At 39.9% G+C, this 23,464-nt stretch overlaps 1 protein-coding gene across 1 annotated transcript in view; it reads left to right on the top strand.

Moving 5' to 3' along the window:
- Positions 1–23,464, top strand: part of LOC122802543 (glutamate carboxypeptidase 2-like) — a 1,225,297-nt gene that overhangs the window by 450,481 nt on the left and 751,352 nt on the right. The window contains exon 6 of the mRNA XM_044072203.1: positions 16,168–16,354. Within this exon, the coding sequence (XP_043928138.1) occupies positions 16,168–16,354 (187 nt within the window). The remainder of the gene's footprint in view (positions 1–16,167; positions 16,355–23,464) is intronic.

The raw sequence follows: 23,464 nt of genomic DNA, 5'->3' as shown, positions 1-23,464 counted from the left end.
TCTCAGTGGCTGTCCCCTACCTTGGTTCAAGAAATCTGAGCAGTGTTACAGGAGTTTCGGAGCATGTTCACTGGGAAACCTGGGTACACCCACCTGGAGTAGCACCATCTGGATACAGGACCCCAAAGGCCTATCAACTAGGCCCCTTACAAGGAGCATGAGCGAGTCAGGCTGACTCTGAGGGAAGACATACAGCTAATGTTGGAACTGGGGTTAATCCAGGAGTCCAGCAGTCCATGGGCCTTCACAGGAGTTTTGGTAACAAAGAAAGATAGCAGCACCAGGTTGTGTGTGGACTACAGGAAACTAAATAGTCACACAGAGTCAGATGCTTACCCTATGCCTAGGACACGTGAAGCTTTAGAACAGCTGAGTGGGGCTAAGTATCTGGCCACTATTGATATGACCAAGGGCTACTGGCAGGTGCCCTTGACTCCCATGACTAGAGAGAGAAAGGTCAGCCTTTGTGACTCCTTTCATTTTATATGAGTTCACAAAGATGCCCTTTGTGATGAAAAATGCCCCAGTGACCTTCCAGAGGCTAAAAAATTGCATCCTAGCAGGAACAGGGAATTATACCTTTGCTTACCTGGATGAGATTGCCATTTACAGCCATTTCTGGCATGAGTACCTTCAACATGTCAGGGATTTCCTGGGCAGACTGCAAAGGACAGGGTTGATTATTAAGCCCATTAAGTGTCAGGTGAGTATGGAAAAGGTCTTGTACCTGAGACACAGAGTGGGGAGTGGTAAAATCCTGACAGAACCTGCCAAAGTGGAAGCCATTGAGGCATGGCCTGCCCTGTTACTAAAAAGGAGATGAGGGTATTCTTGGGGACAGCTGGGTACTACTTTTGTTCCCAATTATAGTACAATAGCTGCTCCCATCTCAGACCTGACAAGGAAAAACAGGCCAGACAAAGTAGTATGGACCCCAGCCTGTGAGTGCATTTCAAAAGCTTAAAGGGGCTTTGTGAAGACCCCATCTGTTAGCCAGTCCAGGTTAGAGCAAATAATGTCTTGTGCAGGTAGATTCTTTGAACCATGGGGTGGGGGCTGTACTCAGCCAACGTTCCTCAGAGGGAGAAGAGCATCCAGTGGTATATCTCAGGTGTACACTCCAACCCAGGAAGGAATGTTATGCAGCAGTAGAAAAAGAATGTCTAGCCATAGTATGGGCACTGCAGAAACTTCAACCCTATCTGTATGGAAGGAAATTCATTCTTGTTATGAACCACAGTCCCTTAACGTGGCTACATTGAGCCAGCCAGCAAAATGCGACGTTACTAAGGTGGAGCCTAGGGTTGCAGGTACATGATATGACAGTACAGCACTATTTGTTGCTTGAGAGGAATAAGCCTGTCTGGGAATAGATTACCCCATATCCTGTCTTAAGAGCCCATCTGCATTGGCACTGCTAACCCACTTTGACAAGGAAAAACAGGCCAGACAAAGTAATGTGGACCCCAGCCTGTGAGTGAGCATTCCAAAAGCTTAAAGGGGCTTTGTGAAGACCCCATCTGTTAGCCAGTCCAGGTTACAGAAAATAATTTCTTGTGCAGGTAGATTCTTTGAACCATGGGGTGGGGGCTGCACTCAGCCAACTTTCCTCAGAGGGAGGAGAGCATCCAGTGGTATATCTCAGGTGTACACTCCAACCCAGGAAGGAATGTTATGCAGCACTAGTTTGAGTCTTCAAAGTGGGGAGAGATGTGACAATGTAAGGTATTGACAGCTGTGCCAAGAGAAATAGGACAGTGGATGTGTAACATATGCCAGCACAGCTACCTGGAATTTAGTAAAGAATTATATGTTATTTGAATATCAAAGTGATTTGTAGAGATGCTTGTGTTGAAAATGTATTTGTAAAGTTGCTTGTGTTAAAAATGTGTCAACAGTGTGCCCTGCTAGAAAGAAATGAAATGTATATGTATTATTGTAACTGCATTAAATGTATATGTTTTAACAGAGGATATTGGAAGATAAGAGGTTAATCACAATCCAGCTGCAGCAAACTTTGAAAAACAGTTGAAATTAAATTAGACCATAAAGATTGTATCATACAGATCTGGTTGCAGCCAGAGACAAAATGTCTGTTAGACCAAGTATTAGGAAGCCTTCTTTATTGTCTCTAGCAGGGAGCTAATTACTACTGTGGAAAGCTAGAGGTTTGACATTGTTTTATGACTTCCAGTAGTCTGTGTGTGAGGTAACACTTAGGTTCTAAAATTCTGGCAGCTTCTAGTGTTGGTGATAGTATGGAAAACAGAGTCAGATGACCAGATGTGATGTCATTGTATAAGCTATCCCAGAAATAATATTTAGATATTATATTGAGAAGTCTGTTAGTCAGACTAGCCAGTCTGTTTCCTGGAACCTGACAAAGAAGGAAGACTACTCACCTACTTCATCTTGCCTTGCTCCAGTAAGTGACCAGGGAATGATATTCTTTAGATTAGTCAGGAAAATATAGTGAGATTAGTTAACTAGTGTTTTTCTGTATCTGTGTGAATCTGTTCATCTGTGTTAGTTTAATATTTCCGGTGGTTGAAACTTTGGTGTTTGCTGTAAATAGATATTTTGTATTTTCATGTCATTTTATTATTTATTATTAAATGTATTTAAAGTTTTTATTGTGGCTATTCCTTTTAGAAAGCATTTAAGCTTTGAGAGTATTTGCATATATTTATTTGGTGATAACTTTGGCCACTCCTAAAAGCCTTTCTGTTTGGTCAACATTACCATTTGTATTAATATTAATTTCACTCAGTATAACTGGATATTCTTTTAAGAGCATTATAGTAACTGACTGGTGGCAGTGAATCTACCTTATAGTCTGGACAAAGTTGATAGACTGGATAATCTGTGCCAGCCTTTCCCAGGTGTGTGTGTGTGTGTGTGTGTGTGTGTGTGTGTGTGTGTGTGTGTGTGTGTGTGTGTGTGTGTGATCTACCTGGAGCTGAGACACAAAGCACTGGTTTCGCAGGAGGGTGTTGGAGGACTTGGCTTGGACAGTCGGCTGAGGACCTAAACCTCCAGCTGTGCCAGTGGGGAGCCTTATTGAGGACCCAGGGAGAGACAGAGAGAGAAACCCAGACCCCAGGCTGAGTGTGTTCCATTTGTTATCTTAAGGGGAATTGTGTTTGATACAGAGAGGTCTGCAGCTGGAACTACTGAATGTATCCATTTTTGTTCCAAGTGAACATCTTTCTCCAGTGTCAGTAGTGAGGATTCAGGCTTCTTAATTACTAGCCCAGAGTGGGGATGTCACACTTACCATTATGGAGAGCTTTGCTCCCCACCTATTGCAACTTTGTCCTTTGTCAAATCAGACCATAGAATAGTCATATTCACTATAAGACAGTAACTGGAAGCATCTTCGAAAACATTGGTATTCAAAGGTTATCCTAAGGCTAGTCTATTAAACTTGAATGATGGCCTAATTAAATTCAAATCCCCTTCTAAATTGATGACCCTCCTGCTTAACTAGAATTCTTTACCACCAACTTCTATGTACATGTAAATAGCTAGCATACAAGCATTTTCATCCCCTGAGTTAAATACAATGACAATTTTAAAAATAAACCCCATGTACTGCAATCTAAATATAAACAGATTCAATAATAGAATAAAAAAATTGCATGAAAATAAGTTTAACTCTCAAGATACTAAAAATACTTTTGCTAAACTTGACAAGGAACTTGGAACCCTGATCAAATCAAGCAAACCCAGATATGAGAAATAATAGCCACCCAGATAAAGGATAAATGCAAAAGCCTTCTTTAACTATGCTAGAAACCTCAGAAACAGTGCTCCATACTGTGCAGAGCTAATAGCAAATTACATCTCACACTCTGACCCTTAGGACATAGCCAACCTACTAGAAAACCAGTTTAGCTCAAACTTCATCTCCCTCTCCCCCCATATTCCCAGATCACATATGTGCATCTACATCTCTTCACATATTCCAAGAAAAAGCCATCAAGGCATTATTCAAGGCCAATAGCAGTACTTCTCTGTGGCCAGATAACATGCTGTGTTGCCTACTGGCCAGCCTGAAATAGGACAAGTCAGACCTCCTACAGAGGGTATTTAATGTCAGTTTTCAAACAGGATTTATACTTGATGAACGGAGTATACCAGCAAAGCTGGGGCATTCCTGTGTAATTATAGACCTATAATCTTGACCAGCCTTATAAGTCTATGGAAAGGATCATTATTGAATTAATAAATAAGACATAGGTAACTTACAAACTCTTGACCCAAGTCATGTCTGATTCATCAAGGGTAGATCCTGCTTATCAACTTAATTGACTCCTTCAGAAAGGTTACTGAAGAAATGGATGAGGACAAATCAGTTCATACTGCATATATAGAACTTGCAAAGTTGTTCTACACCACCCAACATTCAGGTATCATATATAATCCCTCAAGCTAAATGTAAATCTCTATTTAACTCATTAGATAGCAAATTAGATCACAAATTAGACCCTGCATATTACTGTGGGTAGCTCTTATCTCCTCCAAATGACCTCTACCCTAGTCATGTACTCCAGAGTCTAGTCCATGGGTCACTCCATTCTGGAATTTATGTCTTGGAGGTCAAAACAAATGTTAAGGGTTTATGGCTGACAAAGTTTACAGATTACTGTACATTTGGTGCCATTATAAACTCCTCAGGGGACTCCAAGATTCCCCAAGATAGCCTTTCCCAAACAAATAGTTGGTGTCAAAACAATGGACTAAAAATAATTGCCTTGAAGTGTATAATAGTATCCTTTAGCAAACCAGACTTCCCTTTTAACTACACATTGACAACTCACCCCTGAAAGCTGATCACACAGTCAGGGACTTGGGAACCTTTTCTACTTCAAACTGTCCTTTGACTACCATGCATCCCTATTGTAAAAACATCCTTTTTCATTGCAAATCTTGTGCCTAACGATATGGCATCCAGGTCCAATATTTTAATAATTCTACTGGACTTGGCTCTCATTAAGCAGATCATTGAATATTATACCCATTTCAGTATGTACCTGTCCAAATACTTGTCACACCTGTAATGAATCATAAAACCTATGCAGACCATCTCAAAGCCGTGTCTCTCTTTTCAGCATCTTGCTAGGTGATGACTCATGTATAAAGCCTCAATGGACCCTATCCTGTCAGATCTATTTACACATTTGCAAATCCAATAGAGTGAACATCAGCTCAAGAGATCTCTGTCTCTTTTGCTGCATAAATACGACATGTTGAGGGACAGGTATGTGCCAAAAGAATACACTTCTGTGGAGCCATCTTCCACCCTACATAAAGCAAAGTACTTCTCTTGCTCTAGTGAAATGCAATTTGAATGACTAGATAGGAAACCACAAATTCACCCTTTGTTTATCACTCATGCTTCAAATATAGGGACTACAAGTAAATGTCCCAATATATTCTTGTTCAGCTCAGTTCTAGGTTGTTCATACATAAAATAATAGCTAAAAACTGTCATGGGGAATCTAAGTCTAGGCTTCTTAGAAGTCACACAGCTCAATATCATAGTAAGTACTTTTGAACCCAAGAACATATGAACCTATCTGTCACAGGTATTCTGTTGTGCTATATTTATCTGATATTCTATGCCCCACGTATCTCATACATTTCATAAGATTCTGATTTTTCATCAATAGAATGAAAATTCACCATCCATGCTCACATCCCTGTACAAGTGTTGAGATATATTCATAATATATAGGATGGGTATATGACAAACCTTCATATCAAAACCTTTTTTTTCTGTTCATAAAGTTGAACACACAAAGGAGAACAACCATTAGTGCCCACAGCTGCCAATGTCACCTTTGTTCTTGAACACTGGCGCTAGTATGCTTATTCTTCAGTCATCTGGGATATGTCTATCTCTCCATAATTCTATACGTAGTGTTAGCAGCCATTGATCTCCTATCTCAGCCAACATCTTGATCATATCTGCTGTGACCTCATCCCCCTGATTTCATTTTCCTTAGTGCTGTTCCTACTTCTTCCAGGATGGTTCCTCCTCTTTTTTTCATCATAGACTGTTTCTGGGGCAGTACAGCTTCTGTGTGGTTTTCTTTGTTCAAAAGCTGCTGATAGTGCTGTTTCTACCTGCCTTTGGTGTCCTGTGGACTGGTGAACAGGTTGTTGCTAGTATCCCTTATGAACTTTATCTTTCTTTCTGTTAATGCAACCTGATAGGGTTTCTTTGTGCCATCCACTCAGTTACTTTCCAGAAGCAGGTACTGTGCCTCTGATGCCTTGTTCTTTGCTACTGCAACTCCTCTCTTAGTCTCTTTGTTAGCCAACTAGTATTTCTTCTTAGTCTGGCCTGTCTTTTCATTCTCCCACATTTTCCTGTACTTCTTTCTTTTGAGGACTTTCTGGATTTCTGCATTCCACCACCAGATTTCCTTATGTACCTTATTTCCATATCTGTCTCAGCCGCATATATGTTCTATAACCCTTACACATGCTGCTTTAAAGTGCTTCCATTCTTCTTCAACTCCAGATACTTCACTCTCCTTCCTAATGTGCTAGAGCCTTGAGTAATTCCTTGAACTGTTGTGCTTTCTTCCAGTCAATTTTCAGGTCTTCAGCCTGGTCTCTACTAGAGCTTTTAATGAGTACTGCTTGCAGCTGAGTGTGGCAACCAGTGGTTTATGCTGTGGGCCAACTGCTTCACTGTAGATGACTTCACATTTGCTGATTTCTACTCCAGTGCCCTTTCCTTACAAGGAGGTAGTCTTACCTGAGTTGGATGTTAGCCACTTTTGTATGTGATCATCAGACTGACTCTCTTTCTGAACTATGTGTTGACCACCATCAAGCTTTTTATCCGACAGAAGTCTAGAATGGACTCTCCTTCTTTATTCATGTTGCCCCTCCCATGTGGACCTAGGCAGTCCTCATATCCCTCTTTGTCTGTCCCAATATGTGCATTCAGGTCACCCATTAGCAACACTAATTCCTGTTGTCCTGCTTTATATAGTCAGTCCTGCAACTGCTTTCTCATTTCGCTATCACAACCCTTCTGTGGTGCATAGGCTGAGATTATGAATACTACCTTGTCATTACACTGGAGTCTTATTGTCATGAGTCTGTCACTAAGTTTGTCAAAGTACCTCACTGTCTTCTGAAGCCTTTCCCTTACCGCAGTTCCCACACCATTTCTAGCCTGTCCTTCTCCTGAGTAGTAGACTGCTTTGCTGGACTGCCCTTCCATCTTGTGTCCTGGATACATAGGATGTCCAGCCTTCTCCTTGCCATCATGTCATTCTCTTCTAAGTTGTGTCCTATCAGTGAACCTATATTGAGAGTGGCAATTCTTAGCTCACATTTTTAATTTGTTTTACGTCCAGATGTTGCTCAACAGATCTATCCCAGGTAACCCTATCTGGGCAACTGGACACAGGCAGCTGAACTTTATGGTGAACACACGCTGGCCAATAGGCACACATACACCACTCAAACTGTTAGTATGGGACCCTGGTGTATGTTGGAGTAGGCAGAGTCCTCAACCCACTTATCACGAACAAATACCTATGCTCATTTGATGACATTAGTCAATCTGACTGGATCACCTGGAGCCATATTTGTACATCTTCGTGTGGCTAGCTTTGACATGGCATGCAGTCTATGATCTGTGTTCCCCTATCTTGAGGATACTGCTAGCCACAGTACATGTCCAAAGCGGTTGGTCTATAGTACTCTTCCCCCATTCTTTAGGTGAGTTTGAGATGGAAACACTCAACATGTTTTTTGGGGGGATGGGAGGAACCCCAAAGAGACACAGGGAGAACCTGCACACTCCAAGCAAGCACTGGACAGATGTCATGATCAAACCTTGTACCTTATGCATTGGGGGGGGGGGGGCAATGCTCTTAACCATTATGGCAGCTGGTCTCTTGTTAGCCTTGTTATTGAACATAATGATTGCTTTGGTATGTATCTCAATGGGCATCTAAGCCAAGACTTTGACACCTCAGTGTTTCTTACCAAAAGAGATGTCAGTTTTTAATGCCATTAGCTTCTCTGATAGACTAAAAGCCACAATTTCTCTCCTCTGTCTTCTACAGCATCCTAAGGGTCTTATAACTAGGTCAATTTTAACTGAGACTTTACATGCATGATACCTGGCAATGAGGGCGGAGTTACCTAAGAAAACTATATGGCATTTCTTAGGCTTGAGGATAAACCCATATGGAGCTGTTTTTAATTCTGGAATGTGTTGAAAGGACTTGGTCAAGTTTGCTTTCAGGAAAGGAGGCGTGAAGGGGAATGGGTGCAAAGAGAAGAGTTGGTGTGGGGTAGGTGGAAGAGAATTTGTTACCAAAAATATTTGCAATATACTTGAGATCAAAGCAGAAATTTTCATTACAGATCATATTGATACAACAGTGTTGGTTACTTCTTAGTTTCCTTATATAACAGAGCAAGGTGTTTAGGTCGTCTGTAAAACTGGGTAAAACCAGGTCTTCATAGTCAACCTTGCTCAAAGGGAATTGTGAGTTTTAAGTCCTTTTTATAATGATGAAGTAGAGATCTTTACAAAGATTTTTCTCTTTATTATAGAGCTTGTCATTATGTGTGCATTAGTTTGGTATGGATACATCCATCTAAGCAAGAGAAAAATTCAAAGAAAAAGGCAGCAGGCTGAAGTACAAGGTTTGATGGCAGTCATGTGATTGTCATTTCTGAGCAGCTATATTATTCCTCATTGTGAATAAGATTCACAAATAGTAAGTAATTGGTTTTGGAATAATCATTGAAAGGAGACAAGATAACAGGAGCAGAGAATCAGTTTTTTAGGGAGAAAGCCATAACGAGATGGTCAGATGTAAGTAGGGAGGGGATAACAAGAATAAAGGTACAATTGAGGTATGCATTAGTGAGGACAAGACCTAGAAGTATGACACCTGTTGTGGTCAGGGGGACAGTTTAGTCAAAAGAATTGTTATTTATAAAGTTCATAGGTTCATAGGTAGGTACTAGGCAATTGGCCCTAGGGATGAAAATACAAACTCAAACGGCTTCAGGTACACTAAGGTGCCCAAAAACGCATGACAACAAAAGTAAAATTAAGGCACCAAAGTTACACACTGGAGATCAGTCACAATACTTTATTACAAAAAACAATAGGTGAGTACTTTCACAACTTAATGTTGCTTCATCAGACCACATCACTGCAAATGATGCATGATTAAATACTAAAGCAATCAGTATGACATCACCATTTAAAGCAATATTCCTCCACAACCATAAAACATATACCAATGTCTCTAATAAGAAAATACATAAAGGAATATGTAGAAAATATATATATATGCACAATAAAAAAGAAGAAATATATAGTAAAGGAGGGTATCAGGGGGACAGTTTAGTCAAAAGAATTGTTATTTATAAAGTTCATAGGTTCATAGGTAGGTACTAGGCAATTGGCCTTAGGGCCTATATAAGCCTAGCTAAAAAGGTACCCTGGCTTTCGCCACCCAACAAAATTATTTTCCTGTGCCCCTGTCAAGCAGAGCCACAGAGGTGTTCCCTGGGGTGAATTTCCTATTTTCCATCCAATCATCAAGATTTTTCTTGAAGAGTGCTAATGAGGAGCTTTGTTTGATATAGATAGGTAATTTGTTCCAGGAGTATGGGAAGTCTCTGGGATAGGAATCTATCCCTCCAGCATGTTCTGTTTATTGTGGTGAAAAGGTTTAGGTCCCTAGAGCGTGTAGCTTGGAGGGATTGGGATTTCTTTAAGTGGAGCATGTCCAACAGCTCTGGGTTTGACATAGCTTTGAATGTTAGGCAGAGATCGCTTCTGAGTAGGCGATATGCGATGGAGTAAAGCTAGAGTTTTTTGAGACGGTCTGCATAGGCCATCTGTTTGAGGCTGGTAATACTCTTTGTGAGGTATTTCTGCGGCCTTTCCAGTTGTTGTAGATGTCTTGTGAGGTACATACCAAAAGGGGCATTGTACTCTATAATGGGTCTAATGACTAACGAGTAGAGGGGAACAATGACCTTTTTTTTCCTGGATAAGAAACCTTTTGTGATGGTGTGCCACAAAGAAGGATTTCCTGACTACTGTGGCGATGTGATTATCAAAGGCGAGACTACTGTCCACCTGTGTCCCAAGGTCTCTTATCACACTTTCAGTGTTAAGTAGACTACCACCTGTGTGGTAGCTCATGGGTTCAGAGTTTTTATCAAAGAAGATGACAATGCACTTTTTGGCATTGAGCTTGAGTCCGTGGCTTTGACACCAGGCATCTGTCTCAGTAAAGCCCTTTTGTAGGATGTCCACATCATTAGGAGTTATGATTATGGCTCCTAGTTTGCAGACATCTGCGAACATCATTAGCCAAAGACCTTCTGTGTTAGCCTGTACTTCAGAAAAGTAGATACCAAACAGGAGAGGACCCAGGACTAAACCCTGTGGTACTCCACTTGTCACTGGTCTGAAGTCAGATTTGGAGTCTGCTACTTTCACAGTGTGGGTTCTGTGGGTGAGCCAGTTGGCAACTCATCTTGTGAATAGGGATTTAGACCTAGTTTAGTGAGTTTATCTATAATTCCAGAATAGGGGATGGTGTCAAAAGCCTTGGCGAAATCTAGATAGGTTGTGTGAACCACCTTACCCTCGTCTACGGCTTTGGTGACTTCTTCAAAGAAGTCTATCAGGTTTAGGAGACATGATCTGCCTTTTACAAACTCGAACTGGGTGGGGTCCAGAGTTTGGAGATCAACAATGTCTTTGTGCATAAGATCCATGATGACACATCTGATGGCCTTACAGACCATGCTCATTAAACTAATGATAGTTCCTGGGGTCTGTGGTGGCTCCCCCTTTGTGGAGTGGGATAACCATCACTGGGCACCATTCAGTGAGCACAAAGCCTGAGGTGAAGCTATGATTGAACATGGTGCTTAGGTGGAGTGCCAGTTCATTGTGCAGTTCATGTAGAACGCAGCCTGGGATGTTGTCAGGTCCCATGTACCCTGTGTTCTTGGCTTTGGAGAGTGTGTTTTTTACCTGTGCAGCCGTGATTACAGGAACTTTGCATTCTTCCGGTATAGAGATGGGCCCTTTAGGGGGTGAGGGGGGGGGGTTAAAGTTAGCACTTAACCTATCTGCCAGGATGTTGGCAATATCAGTTGGTTCTGTATATTTAGTGTCATTGTGCTGCAACTCAGAGCAGAGTGTTGCCATTGAGATTCTTGACATAGCTATAGAATGCTTTGTGGTTGTCTTTAGAATCAGTGGCGATTTTGTTTTCGTAACTAGCTTTGGAGGATTTTATGAGGGATCTCAGCTTCTTACTGAGGCTAACCAGGGTGTTCCTCCAATCATGGGATTTTACTTTCTTTCTTCTGTTGTAGAGTTTGTTTATGGCAGGGGACCTCCAGATTGGCTTCTTTTATTTTGGAGGATAGCATCTTGGTTCTGTTAGGGATAGCACTATTCATGCACGATTCATGCACTCATGTAGGTGCTTATAAAGTGCATTTGTGTAGGACTCAGCAGTCGTACCTCTATTGTCAGTCTGCATGGGTGTCGTGAAGTTTGCCACTTCTGCCTTAAAAAGTGTGAAGTTGGCTTTGGAGAAATTTTTTCCAGTTCCAGTGTATATTTGCTAATGGTAATATATTTTTGCCAGCTTACATGCAAACATTTAAAGCTTCTCATTAGAAAGATATTTGGCTTAATGCTAAACTTTTAATAACTGGATAAAGTATTCTACGTGTTATGAAAGGGCCATGACTGGATAGAATTGGAATAATTCATTTTATTGAGCGTTACATGGGCACAGACATTTCAAGATTTATATCATATGGAATCTGGCAGGACACAACTGGGTTATGATTAAGTCCAGATACTCCCATACAGTTAGTTGTAGATCTGAATTCATAATAGGCATTGTGCCCTGGAAGAGAGTGAATGCCATTGCTACACTGGAACCAGGTTTCTATAGTTACACAAATGGCAATACCTTCAAAGTTAAGGTAGGTTTATAACATTCAGCATGCTATTTTCAGCATGCTATTTTTATTATGTGGATTAGAGGCTGCTTTGTCAGGGTATCCATCAGGTAAACTCTGCTTTAAAAAAGCTGTAAGGCAGCAATAATTTTTGTTAAGCGAAAAAAAAAAAAAAAGATAAGAGGAGCAGGTTACTCCTGGCAAATCTGTTGACCATCTCATCCCATGTGGACAGATAGTGTACCACTCTAAAATTACATCACTTTACTATCCACTTATTGACACCAATTATTTTATCCAAAACTTAGGCATTATTCTTAGTGAAGGTAAAACAATGTTCCTTGTCAGAACCTCGCTTTTCCCAAGACATGAATAAAGAACTTAACAATGTTTCCCTGCAACTACCAGGACATAAAATGTTTAAAATCATTCACCCCATATAGGTATCACAGCTGCATGGATCTAAGGGCTCCATTAGCATCTCTAATCTTAGCTTCAAAAGGAAGCTATCACCCTGTCCTTGGCCAACACTATGAGTGATGTATGTCTTACAATAGAGTCACTGATGACTAAAACATTTCTGGGATGTGTTGCAGGCTTATGAAACCATAAAGTTTGCAGCAACATCAGGTAAGGCTGCGGGTGTGAGTGCAGTGTTACCATTTTGTCACCATTAGCTGAAGTAAACTGGGAGGATTTATATATATATATATATATATATATATATGTGTGTGTGTGTGTGTTTTAATATATGTATATTTGTTGTTAATTGAATTTTAACATATATATTTATTTAATGTTAGTGAAGAGGGTTGAAGTGATGGTTTTTATTAATTAGAATTTTAGGGTTTATTGTCTTTTGTACTAGATGTAGAAAAAATGTTTTTATTTAGTCTGTTTAAATATATGATGTATTATGCTTTCAGCCACTAAATGGCAGCAGTGTAAATGTAATTCCAATGCTAGGGATGACTGGTAGATTGTATTGATTTTTTTATAAGTTTTTATGTGTAATTTATATATTTTGATAATTTATTGTGTGCATCGGGTCAGATATATATGGTGTAGAATTCGCCTAACTAAATAATTGAAAGATTCACATTGCAACCAATATTTTTAATGACACTTGAAGGGAATGAAAAGGTTAGATATTTTATGGAACATGGCTTCATGAATATTTATAGATGTGTCAGCATGTTCTTATGAATATTTAATAGGATGTTATAAAATTGATTGGATTGGATAATTAATTTTTAAACTGAGTATATAAATGTGTAATTAATTTTGGCTAACTGGTTTTGCATCTGATGAAGTTCCAGTGGGAACGAAAAACGCGGTGAAACAGTTAAAGCATTTTGTGCATTCTGTGCTTCTGCTTTCATTGGGATTATTAAACTTGTGTTGTGTTTTTACCACTCAATTTGGCTCGAAGGTGCTTCATTGGTGACATTTATTTGGAGTTCGGATCTCTTAGCACCTTTTTCTCGTTATTTTTTTTTTAGTCAAATATGAATCAAATTTGTGGGTCACATTTGTGATGCACGACTAGACTTATAAGGGAACTAGTGATCGTTAGCCTAGTATACAGCTATGAACCTAAATAAGCAATAGAAACAGACACAAGATTTTATTCTATAGCAATGATTCAGGGACAGATCTGAACAGAATCAGGGAAAGATACAGAAACAATCAGGGACAATCAGGGGTACTTTTAAAATATTAGTATATTAACTTCAGACACTGACAGAATAAGAGAATGTTAATTAATATACATATTCTGAAGTAAAATACTAATTATTGTCATTATTCATTAAGTGTAGTTCATCACTTTTTTCCAAGTCACCTGTTTTAGCAGAGATTAAGAGGGACAGAACCTAAGCTTGAATCAAAATCAGGGCATCTCTGAAAACCAAGGCTGGTAGGTAGGTATGGTCTAATCTGTGGCTGAGGCAGTCCAAGTGAGCTTTCTCACAAAAACAATGGAATGTTTTATGTAAAAAGAAAAAAATACTAGTCTGTAGCTCCTCCCACATTTCACTAGTAATTAACCTCTTCTAGGTCCTATGAATTACCTAGAGACACCAGCTTTTTTTTCTTAACCAGCACTTTTGATATTCAATGAAAAGTACTTCAAATAACCACTGCAACTAGTATACACAAAGAACAATTAAACAAGATAAAAATAAGGGCAATAAACACCAAAAAGGCAAAAAATATGTTTTTAGTGTTAGACCTTTGGTAATTCATCTTCATGACTGATACTTAGTGTTATTGTAAAATCATAGCCTAACATGCTTCACTCATCATCTCATAACCAGTGATTTGGTAAGATACAAGGAGCCAGGCTTAATAAGATCCCTAGTCAAATGCTTTTATTTATTTATTCATTCATTCATTCATTCATTTATTTATTGGCATTTAGTTACCAGGAAAGTCCAACTGGGTAAGTGTCTGTTTTCATCACAGGCCCAGGGTGGAAAAGCTTCAAAGTATTACAGAAACAGTTTAAGAACAATAATTTAAAACCTTCAGAAATAATGCATAAACATCAACAGTTCAAATAATTATATAAAATTAGACATAATGTGAAAATATTGCTTAAGAATAGATACAATTTATATGACAATGATTTAATATTTAGAAAAAAATGTAGCCAGTTTATAAAGAAATTAAAAGTAAGTTAGTATAATACAAACAGGAATTGCAATATGAAGTGCGGAAAAAACAAGATTATGGCATATTTAGAAAGAGAATAAGGGGATAGAAATTGATTGAAATAAGGAAGTGAGTGAATAAGGGGAAGTAAAGAGATGTAAGGTATGAGTATGTATTTGTTCATATTTTTTATGGATATGGTTTATCATTGATCAAACAAGAATGAAACCAGATTCTGGCTAAGAAGTGAATGGTTTTAAAGGACTGGAGGGAGGATATTGACCTGATGGATACAAGTGAAGAGTCCCATGTCTTAGCAACAAGGTATGAGTACAGACTGTGCCCAGCAGATTTGATAGGTTTGTGGACAGAGTAGAGTTTTTGGTCAAGGGGATCATAATGACTGATTGGAAACACAGTTGTTTACAATGGCATTTAGTGTCACAGGGAGCTGAATAGTTTTATAGGTAGTAAAAACTGTGTATATGCTGGTGGGATAGTTCTAACCAATTTAGGCTTTTTAATGCTCTGCAGTGGTGGGTTCTGAAAGGGTATTTGCTGCAAATGTAGCTAATTTATTGTATCATTATTCACGTTTTGATTTTTGTGATGCTTAGAGGTTAGTAAGGATGGAAATACTATAAAGTAGTTAGGGTAGAAGCTAAGGGGTAGCAATTTTAGTTGTGTTGGTGAGAACGTTTTTGGCTATGTAAAGTATTCCTAGTTTTGGTAATATTTTTATGCAATTTTTTTATATGAAGGTGGAATTTAAGACTATCATTCACTATTATCCCTAATAATTTACTATGAGAAGTGACACAAAAGGTTGTATTACTGAGAGAGTATTTTAGAGTTTGTTTTTTCATGGACTGGAGGTGGGAGATTTTTTTTTGTGTTGAGTATGAGTTGTGAGGTACAAAGCCATGTTTCAGTGATTGTTAAAGCTTCCTGAGTAATTCTTTGGAGATGTGCTACATTGTCAGATGTGCATATGAGTATAGACTCATCTGTGAATTGTATGAGGTAGTGCCTGTTGTGTGGATGTGTTCAGGGTGTTGGTGAGAATGTTAAAGAGGGAAAGACCAAGGATAGAGCCTTGTCATACACAGATGGGACCAAGGATAGAGCCTTGTCATACACAGATGGTGACTGGGAGGTAAGGAGAGAGGTTGGAGTGCTGTTTCTGACTGATACCTGTTGGATAGATAGCTTTTGAATGATAAAAGAGTTGGCAGAGAAATAACTATGTAGAACATTTATTAGCATGGGAACAAAAACTGTTCATTAAACTTAAGGATCCACTTCCATTTTGAGGCAGATTGTTAACTGGGCCTTATAAGTACATAGATAGGAAATCTCAATGAGAAAATTGATGTGTTTCTTATTGAAATAATTGAATAATAAGTTACCAAATATAGCTAAATCTCGCAAAACAAATAAACATTATTTTCATAACTACTTTATTTGCTCCAGTCAAATGCATTATAATAAACATATATGTCATTTTTGTAGGTTAAAAATGCAATGTTGGCTGGTGCTATTGGACTTATCCTATTCTCTGATCCAGCGGATTATTGTGCACCAGGGGTAGATATATATCCAAAGGGCTGGAACCTTCCACCTCTCGGAGCACAGCGTGGGAATGTATTAAACTTGAATGGAGCTGGTGACCCATTAACACCTGGCTACCCAGCAAAAGGTAAGTACTGAAAATAAGTAATTTTACTTGATCTTTATTAAATCATTTTAGCAAACATCAGTGCAACAACATTCTACATCCATTTGTGTTACTGTTCTTGATTGCACTGCATGTTTTGTAGAGAAACCGCAACAGAGTATATGACTGTCAACCATTCGACAACTTCAAGAATGTTACAACTTAACCACAGAATGGCATCCTCCATCCTGGGCATACAGGAGAGCTTTAACTGGGTAATAGCAGCATGTAAATTACAGCATTTGATTTTACATCAACCTTTCTACTTGTTATCTACCACTTTCATTTAATAAACAGGAAGTGTTTTCTTAAATCAACGTAAGCTCCCCACTGTTGTCAATATATAAGCTGTGCCAATGCTTCTGTATGTAGATCACTCTTGGTTTGTCACTACTGACAGACTTGTGCTGCTTGCCAAGGTCCATTTTGAGGTTCATAGGTCCATAGGAGGTTACTAGACTAATGGACCTAGGGCCTTTACAAGCCTAGCTATGTTATACCCATGTTCCGTAAGTGTCCTTGGTTAGATGGTCATTATTCACAGAGCAAGTCTATGATCAACACCAACTACCCCTGTCCATGAGGGACATAGATGCCACCCCATGGTGAATTTATAGTCTCCGATCCAATTGTCTAGGTTGCACTTGAATAGGGTTATTGAGGACCTCTGCTTCATGTGAATTGGGAGTTTATTCCAGGGGAGTGGCAATGTCTGTGAGATATATCTGTCTCTCCCGCATTTCTGTTAATGTCATAGGCTACGTTGAGATCTCTGTAGTAAGTGACTCTTGTCCCATTTGATTTGCAGATATTCAGCATTTCCATTATGGTACAAGTCACTTCTCAGCAATCTGCAGGATACAGTGCACAGTGACAGGGCTTTCATTTTTTTCATATAGTTTATGTTTTGGAGGCTCTTAATTTTCTTGATGAGAAACCACTGTGGTCTCTCTAGCTGCTGCAGGTGTCTAGTGAGGTACATGCAAAAGGGAGTGTTGTACTCTATTAATGGTCTGATGAGGGCTGAGTACAGAGGAGTTATAACATTATTAGCCTTGGATGCGATACCCTTACTTATGAGATTTGCAACATAGAAGGCTTTTCTTACCATTGTGGACACATGGTGATCGAAGTTTAGATTGGTATCAACCTGTGTTCCCAAATCTCATACACTGGGTTTGAGCTTAGAGGGGTGCTGTCAATATTTTAATTTGCAGGGACTTCTTCTTTGTCAAAAGGGTTAATAATGCACATTTTTTGTGTTTAGTTTTAGTCCGTGCCTTTGGCACCAGTCATTTGTCTGTGTTAACCCCCTTTATAATATGTTAACATTGTCTGGGGACTCAATGATTGCACCCAGTTTGCAACCATCAGAGAATTTAGTAAACCAATGGCCATCTACTTTCACCTGTACTTCTGAGAAATAGACTCTAAACAATAGAGGGCCCAACACTGATCCTTGTGGAACACCACTGGTAACTGGTCTACTGGTAGTGGTGGAATCCCCAACTTTGACAGTATATGTTCTGTTGGCTAGCCATTTGGCTACCCATCTAGTGATGCATGGGTTAATCTCCAGCTGGGAGAGTTTCTCAATGATACCTGAGTGGAGGATTGTGTCAAAAGCATTGGCTAAGTCAAGATAGGCAGCATGTACTGTTTTGCCTTCATTCAGGCCTTTGGTGACATTCTCAAAGAAGGCCACCAGGCTCAGTAAGTTTGATGAAGCCAAACTGGGTTGGGTCAAGAGTCTGAGAGTCACCTATGTCCTTGTTTATAAGGTCCATGATGATTTTTTTCCATGGCCTTGCAGATATGCCTAGTTTGGCTTATGGGTCTATAGTTTACAGGGTTGGCTGATGGACACCCTTTGTGTAAGGGGAGTACTGCTGCTGTTCTCCACTGTGCTGGCACAAAGCCAGTGTTCAGGCTGAGAGTAAACAGTGCCAAGTGGTTCCACTAAGTCTTGTTTTAGATTGTCTAGTAAGCCATCTGAGATGTTATCTGGTCCCATAGAGGCCATGTTTTTGGCCTTGGAGAGTGTGGATCTGATCTCTTTGGAGATACTAGGTAGAGGACAAATGTCAGGTATGCCTTGGGGTATAGCTGTTCGTAGGGGGGGGGGGGGTGACGTTTGTGCCAAATCTGTGAGTTAGCAGGCTGGCAATTTCCTTAGGTTCAGCATGAGAAGTACCATCCACCATAAGTTTGGCACATAGTCGGGCATTCTCTTTTAGATTTTGGACATAGCTAAAGAATGCCTTATGATTATCCTTAGCTAGGGATGCTAATTTAGCTTCATAACTAGCTTTACAGGACTTTACAAGATATCTATTTTGCTTGTTCAAGCTGTGCAGGGTACTCTTCTTCTGCTGAGTAACTCCCCTCTTGTTCTTAGACATCAATTTCTTCCTTTTGTTATATTATCTATTTATACTTGAGGTCCACTAGGGTGGCCTGTTTTTTCAGGAGGACCTGGTTTTGATCTGGCAAGGTACAGCTGAGTATATACAGTTGTTTAATTGGTTATATAGGACATTTGTGTACTCCTCTGCATAAAATTCATTGTTGGCTGTGTTAGCAGGGGGCTTGAGACTTTTTATATCATTAAAGAAAAAACAACGGCCAATATTAGCATTTTAATACTTTTTAACTATTTTATGAAAGAATGTCAAATCAGAAAGACACAATGGAAGATTGCAATTCATTTGTTTATTTGAAAATAAAAGTTTGATATGATTGGATAGGGTTCAATTTACTATGTATAAAAATGGACTTGTGATTAAGTATGCTGTATCTGATGAAGTCATTTGTTGGACGAAAACACAGATTAATAAAGCGTTCATTGTTGGTGGTTCACTGAACAGTTGTTGGACTGGTTTGTAATACAGCAGTCTCCTGATCCGGTTGGCTTTCTTCTATTTTACTTACTTTTTATATCATTGCCTAGTAGGCTATAGCTTGCTTTGCAGAACATTTTCTGTTTCCTTTTTGCTCCTGTGGGGCTGTCAGGTCTGATCGTTACTTCAAACAAGACATATTTATGGTCTGACCTTACCTGGGAGGGCAATGCACAGGGGGTAGTGCAGTGACCACCCCCCACATGTTGGTCAGTACTAAGTCTACGACAGCTGAGGCCCTGTTGTAGGACATTTGTATTGACAAAGTCCAGGAACCTCAGGGCAAGCATGTCTGTGCTTGTGTATGTTGCCCAATCGATGGAAGAATAGTTGAAATCACCCGTGACCAAAGTGTTTGGCTGTATAGTGAGTGACTCTAGTAAGTTCAGGTAGGAGTGTACTTCTCTTGGTTCATTGTGGGGACCTGTAACTAGCAATGATGTGGTAGGGTACTTTATGTATAGTTACCTGGACCTGGAGTAGCTCAAGAGGGTCATACTGTTTAACCAGTCTTGAGATGTATTTGGCTTTAATGAAGATGAATACACCTCCATTTTTGGTTCTTTCACACTCACTTTGCAGGCTGAATGTGTGGAAGGCATTGTAACCTTGCATGGCTGGGGTGCTGTCTGCAGCCTTGACCCGTGTCTCAGTGACTGCACAGATGTCAGCATCTTACAAGGTGAGGAGTGCTTCCAGGGAATACAGTTTCCTATTTAGGCTCCTAGCATTAAGCAATATAACCTTGAGTCTGTCTCACATGGATTTTTTTTTGTTGGAAATTGTTGCTTTGATATTGCCTAAAAAAGCACTATGGTGGAGCAAGTGCCTTTGCCAGTATATGAAAGCCTAGAGGAGACAGTTGAAGACCATCTCTGGCAAAGCAGCATAGTATATCAACTATGTCTTCCCAGGCTGACAGATAGTGGATCCCCCTGTACTGATACCAGAAGCTAGGTCAATCATTGAAGTCAATCATTTTTTGTCTATATTGTGGCATCATCTTGGGTGAATGTAGAATGCTACTTAAAGCTAGGAACATACCTGCCTGGGACACATAATTTCAGAGTTCAGTCATGTCTGTCTTCATATAGTCCAGAGAAGAATGCCTCAAGTCATTCACCCCAACATGTGCTATGACAGAGTCTTCTTCTTCTTTCGGCTTTTCCCGGTTAGGGGTCGCCACAGCGGATCACCTTGTCCGCACATTGAATGGCAGTGGAGTTTTACGGTGTCGAGTTGCCAGCCCAGCGCCCAACCTTCCACAGAAGGCACACTCACACACACACCTAGGGCCAATTTAGAGTGTCCAATCCACCTGCAGCATGTCTTTGGGATGTGGGAGGAAACCGGAGCACCCGGAGGAAACCCACGCGACCACAGGGAGGACATGCAGACTCCGCACAGAAGGCACCCCAGCCGAGGATCGAACCGGAGAACCTCTTGCTGTGAGGTGGCAATGCTAACCACTGCACCACCGTGGCCGCCCTATGTGCTATGACAGAGTCATAGCAGTAATTGTTGTTGGTTGAGTGACTTGAGTGCATGTGTGATTTGATGGACCCTGACACCTGACAGGCAGCTGACCATGACCTTCTCCTATTCCAGGGTGGTGAGGAGGACATCTCTGTGTCTCAGTATGGAGTCGCTTATGACCAGGACATTTGGTTTTGAGGCATTTGCCTTAAGGGCTTATTTGCTGAGACACTGGTGTGTGTGTGTTGTTATGTGTAATGGCTTCTATTTGCTTTGCATTCTGTGCAAGTGGTTTGCAATTGGGAGGTCTCTAATCTTTTGGTAGGCTTCTATTGAATAACTGCATGTATGTGAGTATGTGTCGTGATCCTCTTTTGTGTGTGCTGATAATCTGTTTGATGTCCGGTTTGTTGTTACATGAGAGAATTGATTCTAATTTCATAGAGTAATAAATGGTTAAGGTGTTCACCTTACAAACACAAGGTGCAGGGTTTGATTCTCATATAGGGTAATTGCCTAGGTTTAAAATGGCCAGCAATGGCAATTAGTCTACTACTAATCTATGATCCTATCTATGAGCCTATTGTATTTGTTTTAGGACTAACTGTCAGTATATATGAAGTAATTACTACATTGCCTCACGATGCCCATGTCAATCAGGCTGGCTGGAGAAATAATTGGAAACTAATCGTCCATTATGGAAAGTTTTTACTATAACTACTATTGGAGAGTGGGCTAGTTTGACCAGATTTTGCTCTAGGATTAATAATGGGGATTATTCTATTGAAGACTAGGTATGAAAACGATGGCAATGCTTCTCAGTGCGCAACTGAGTTTCCTGCAATGCAATAGGGAAGTTTGGGTGGGTTCAGTAGCAGATGTTTAGGAGAAATTTGTCTTTCAAGGTGTTTGCATCTGTACAGGGCTACATTGAACCCCAATGAGCTGTGTGCAGCTACTCACAAATTAGAGGTTTACATACAGGAGAAATTAAACACTCTTAAGCTAAGCTAGCAATAGGAAAGCACACAATGAGCTTTCTTCCAGTAATTTTCAACTCAAATGAGACTCAGACTACACACTTCTGCCTCAAGGGTGCAGACAGGGCCCTCCTAAAGTAAGATGGCTGGAATAGTGCTCAAGTGTAACAATACAGTTTAGATTCAGCAGATGAATCTCGTCTATGCTATGTACTAGCTACTTTAAGCAACAGAGCAGCTTATTTACAGTGTAGAAAAATACAGAAAAATTCAGCAAAATGAGGCAGCAAAATGATAAAATACAGTCAGCAAAGTGCAAAGGAAACTCACAAGGTACTTATTTTTTTTTTTACTTTAGCAGTGGATGCTTTGGATTTCAAGAGAATCTCTCCAGTCCTCTAGCAAAATTTGCCAAATGTTGAGCAGATCCGGTTAAAAGAGGGTAAACCCATGCCAACATGAGGCTTAAATAAAGGTGAAATTAAACATTTTAAAGCTAAACTACCAATGGGAAAGCACACAGTGAGATTTCCTTCAATGCTCTCCAACTCAGATGAGGTTCAGACTACACACTTCTGCCAGAAGGGTGCAGGCAGGGCTCTCCTAATGTACGATGGCTGGAATAGTGCTCAAGTGTAGCACTATAGTCTAGATTCAGCAGATCTGAATCTAGTCTATGCTATGTACTAGCTACTTCAAACAACAGAACAGCTTTTTTAAAGTGCAGAAAAATACAGTAAAAATCAGAAAAATGAGGCAGCAAAATGTTAAAATAGAGTCAGCAAAGTGCACAGAAAACTCAAAAAGTACTTTTTTTTATTTTAGCAGTGGATGCTTTGGTTTTCAACAGAATCTCTCCAGACCTCTGGCAAAAGTCGACAAACATTGAGCAGCTCCAGTTAGATGTAGATGAGGGTGAGTGCCCCTTACTGTGATGGGCAATGACCTTGGAGCTGAAGATACTGGGCTCCCTGCTGTTTGTCAAGTTGGGGTCCAATCAAATGGGAATCAACACACTAGTTTAAACAAGTTCCATGATTAGTGGAAGGTTGGGTGCCGGGCTGGCAACTCGACATTGTAAAACTCCACTGCCAATCATGAGCAGACAGATGAGCCGCTGTGGTGACCCCTAGCCAGGAAAAGCCGAAAGAAGAAGAAGTTAAACCAGAGTAACTAAAAGAACATGATCAGGGAATGGCGTCAGTAAAGAAGTCTTGCCTCATGTCAAGATTTTTTGATCTTGGAAACAGTATATTTAGAAATGCAGGGAGTGGGTATAGTAAGGCCATGACTGACACAAACACACACACACACACACACACATACACACACACACACACACACACACACACACACACACACACACACACACACACACACACACACACGAAAAAACAGTGCTGTTTTTGCATTTTTTGTTAGTGTGCAGTGTTGAGATTTGTTATATCCGTCTGTCTTTCACATAGAATGTACTACAAAAAACCAGCAGGGAACAATGTTAAGATACAATTATTCAACCGCAATAAATCATTTAAATTTAAAACATTTGATTTCTTAAGTGATAAATATTACTTTGAAAAATTAAATTTTATATCATAAACCAAGTTTCCTTAGCTAGTAGCTGTGAGGCGACTTTACATTTGGGATTTGGAGGAAATTAAAGAACATAGTAAAAGGTCACAAAGATACTGGAGGTGGTGGTGGGACACCCACTGCCTTCATTGTCTATTTTTCTG

The sequence above is a fragment of the Protopterus annectens genome, chromosome 5.part0, assembly GCF_019279795.1.
Source record: "Protopterus annectens isolate FY-2018-M chromosome 5.part0, PAN1.0, whole genome shotgun sequence".
Lineage (NCBI taxonomy): Eukaryota > Metazoa > Chordata > Ceratodontiformes > Protopteridae > Protopterus > Protopterus annectens.
This window is presented reverse-complemented; position numbering and strand designations above follow the sequence as displayed.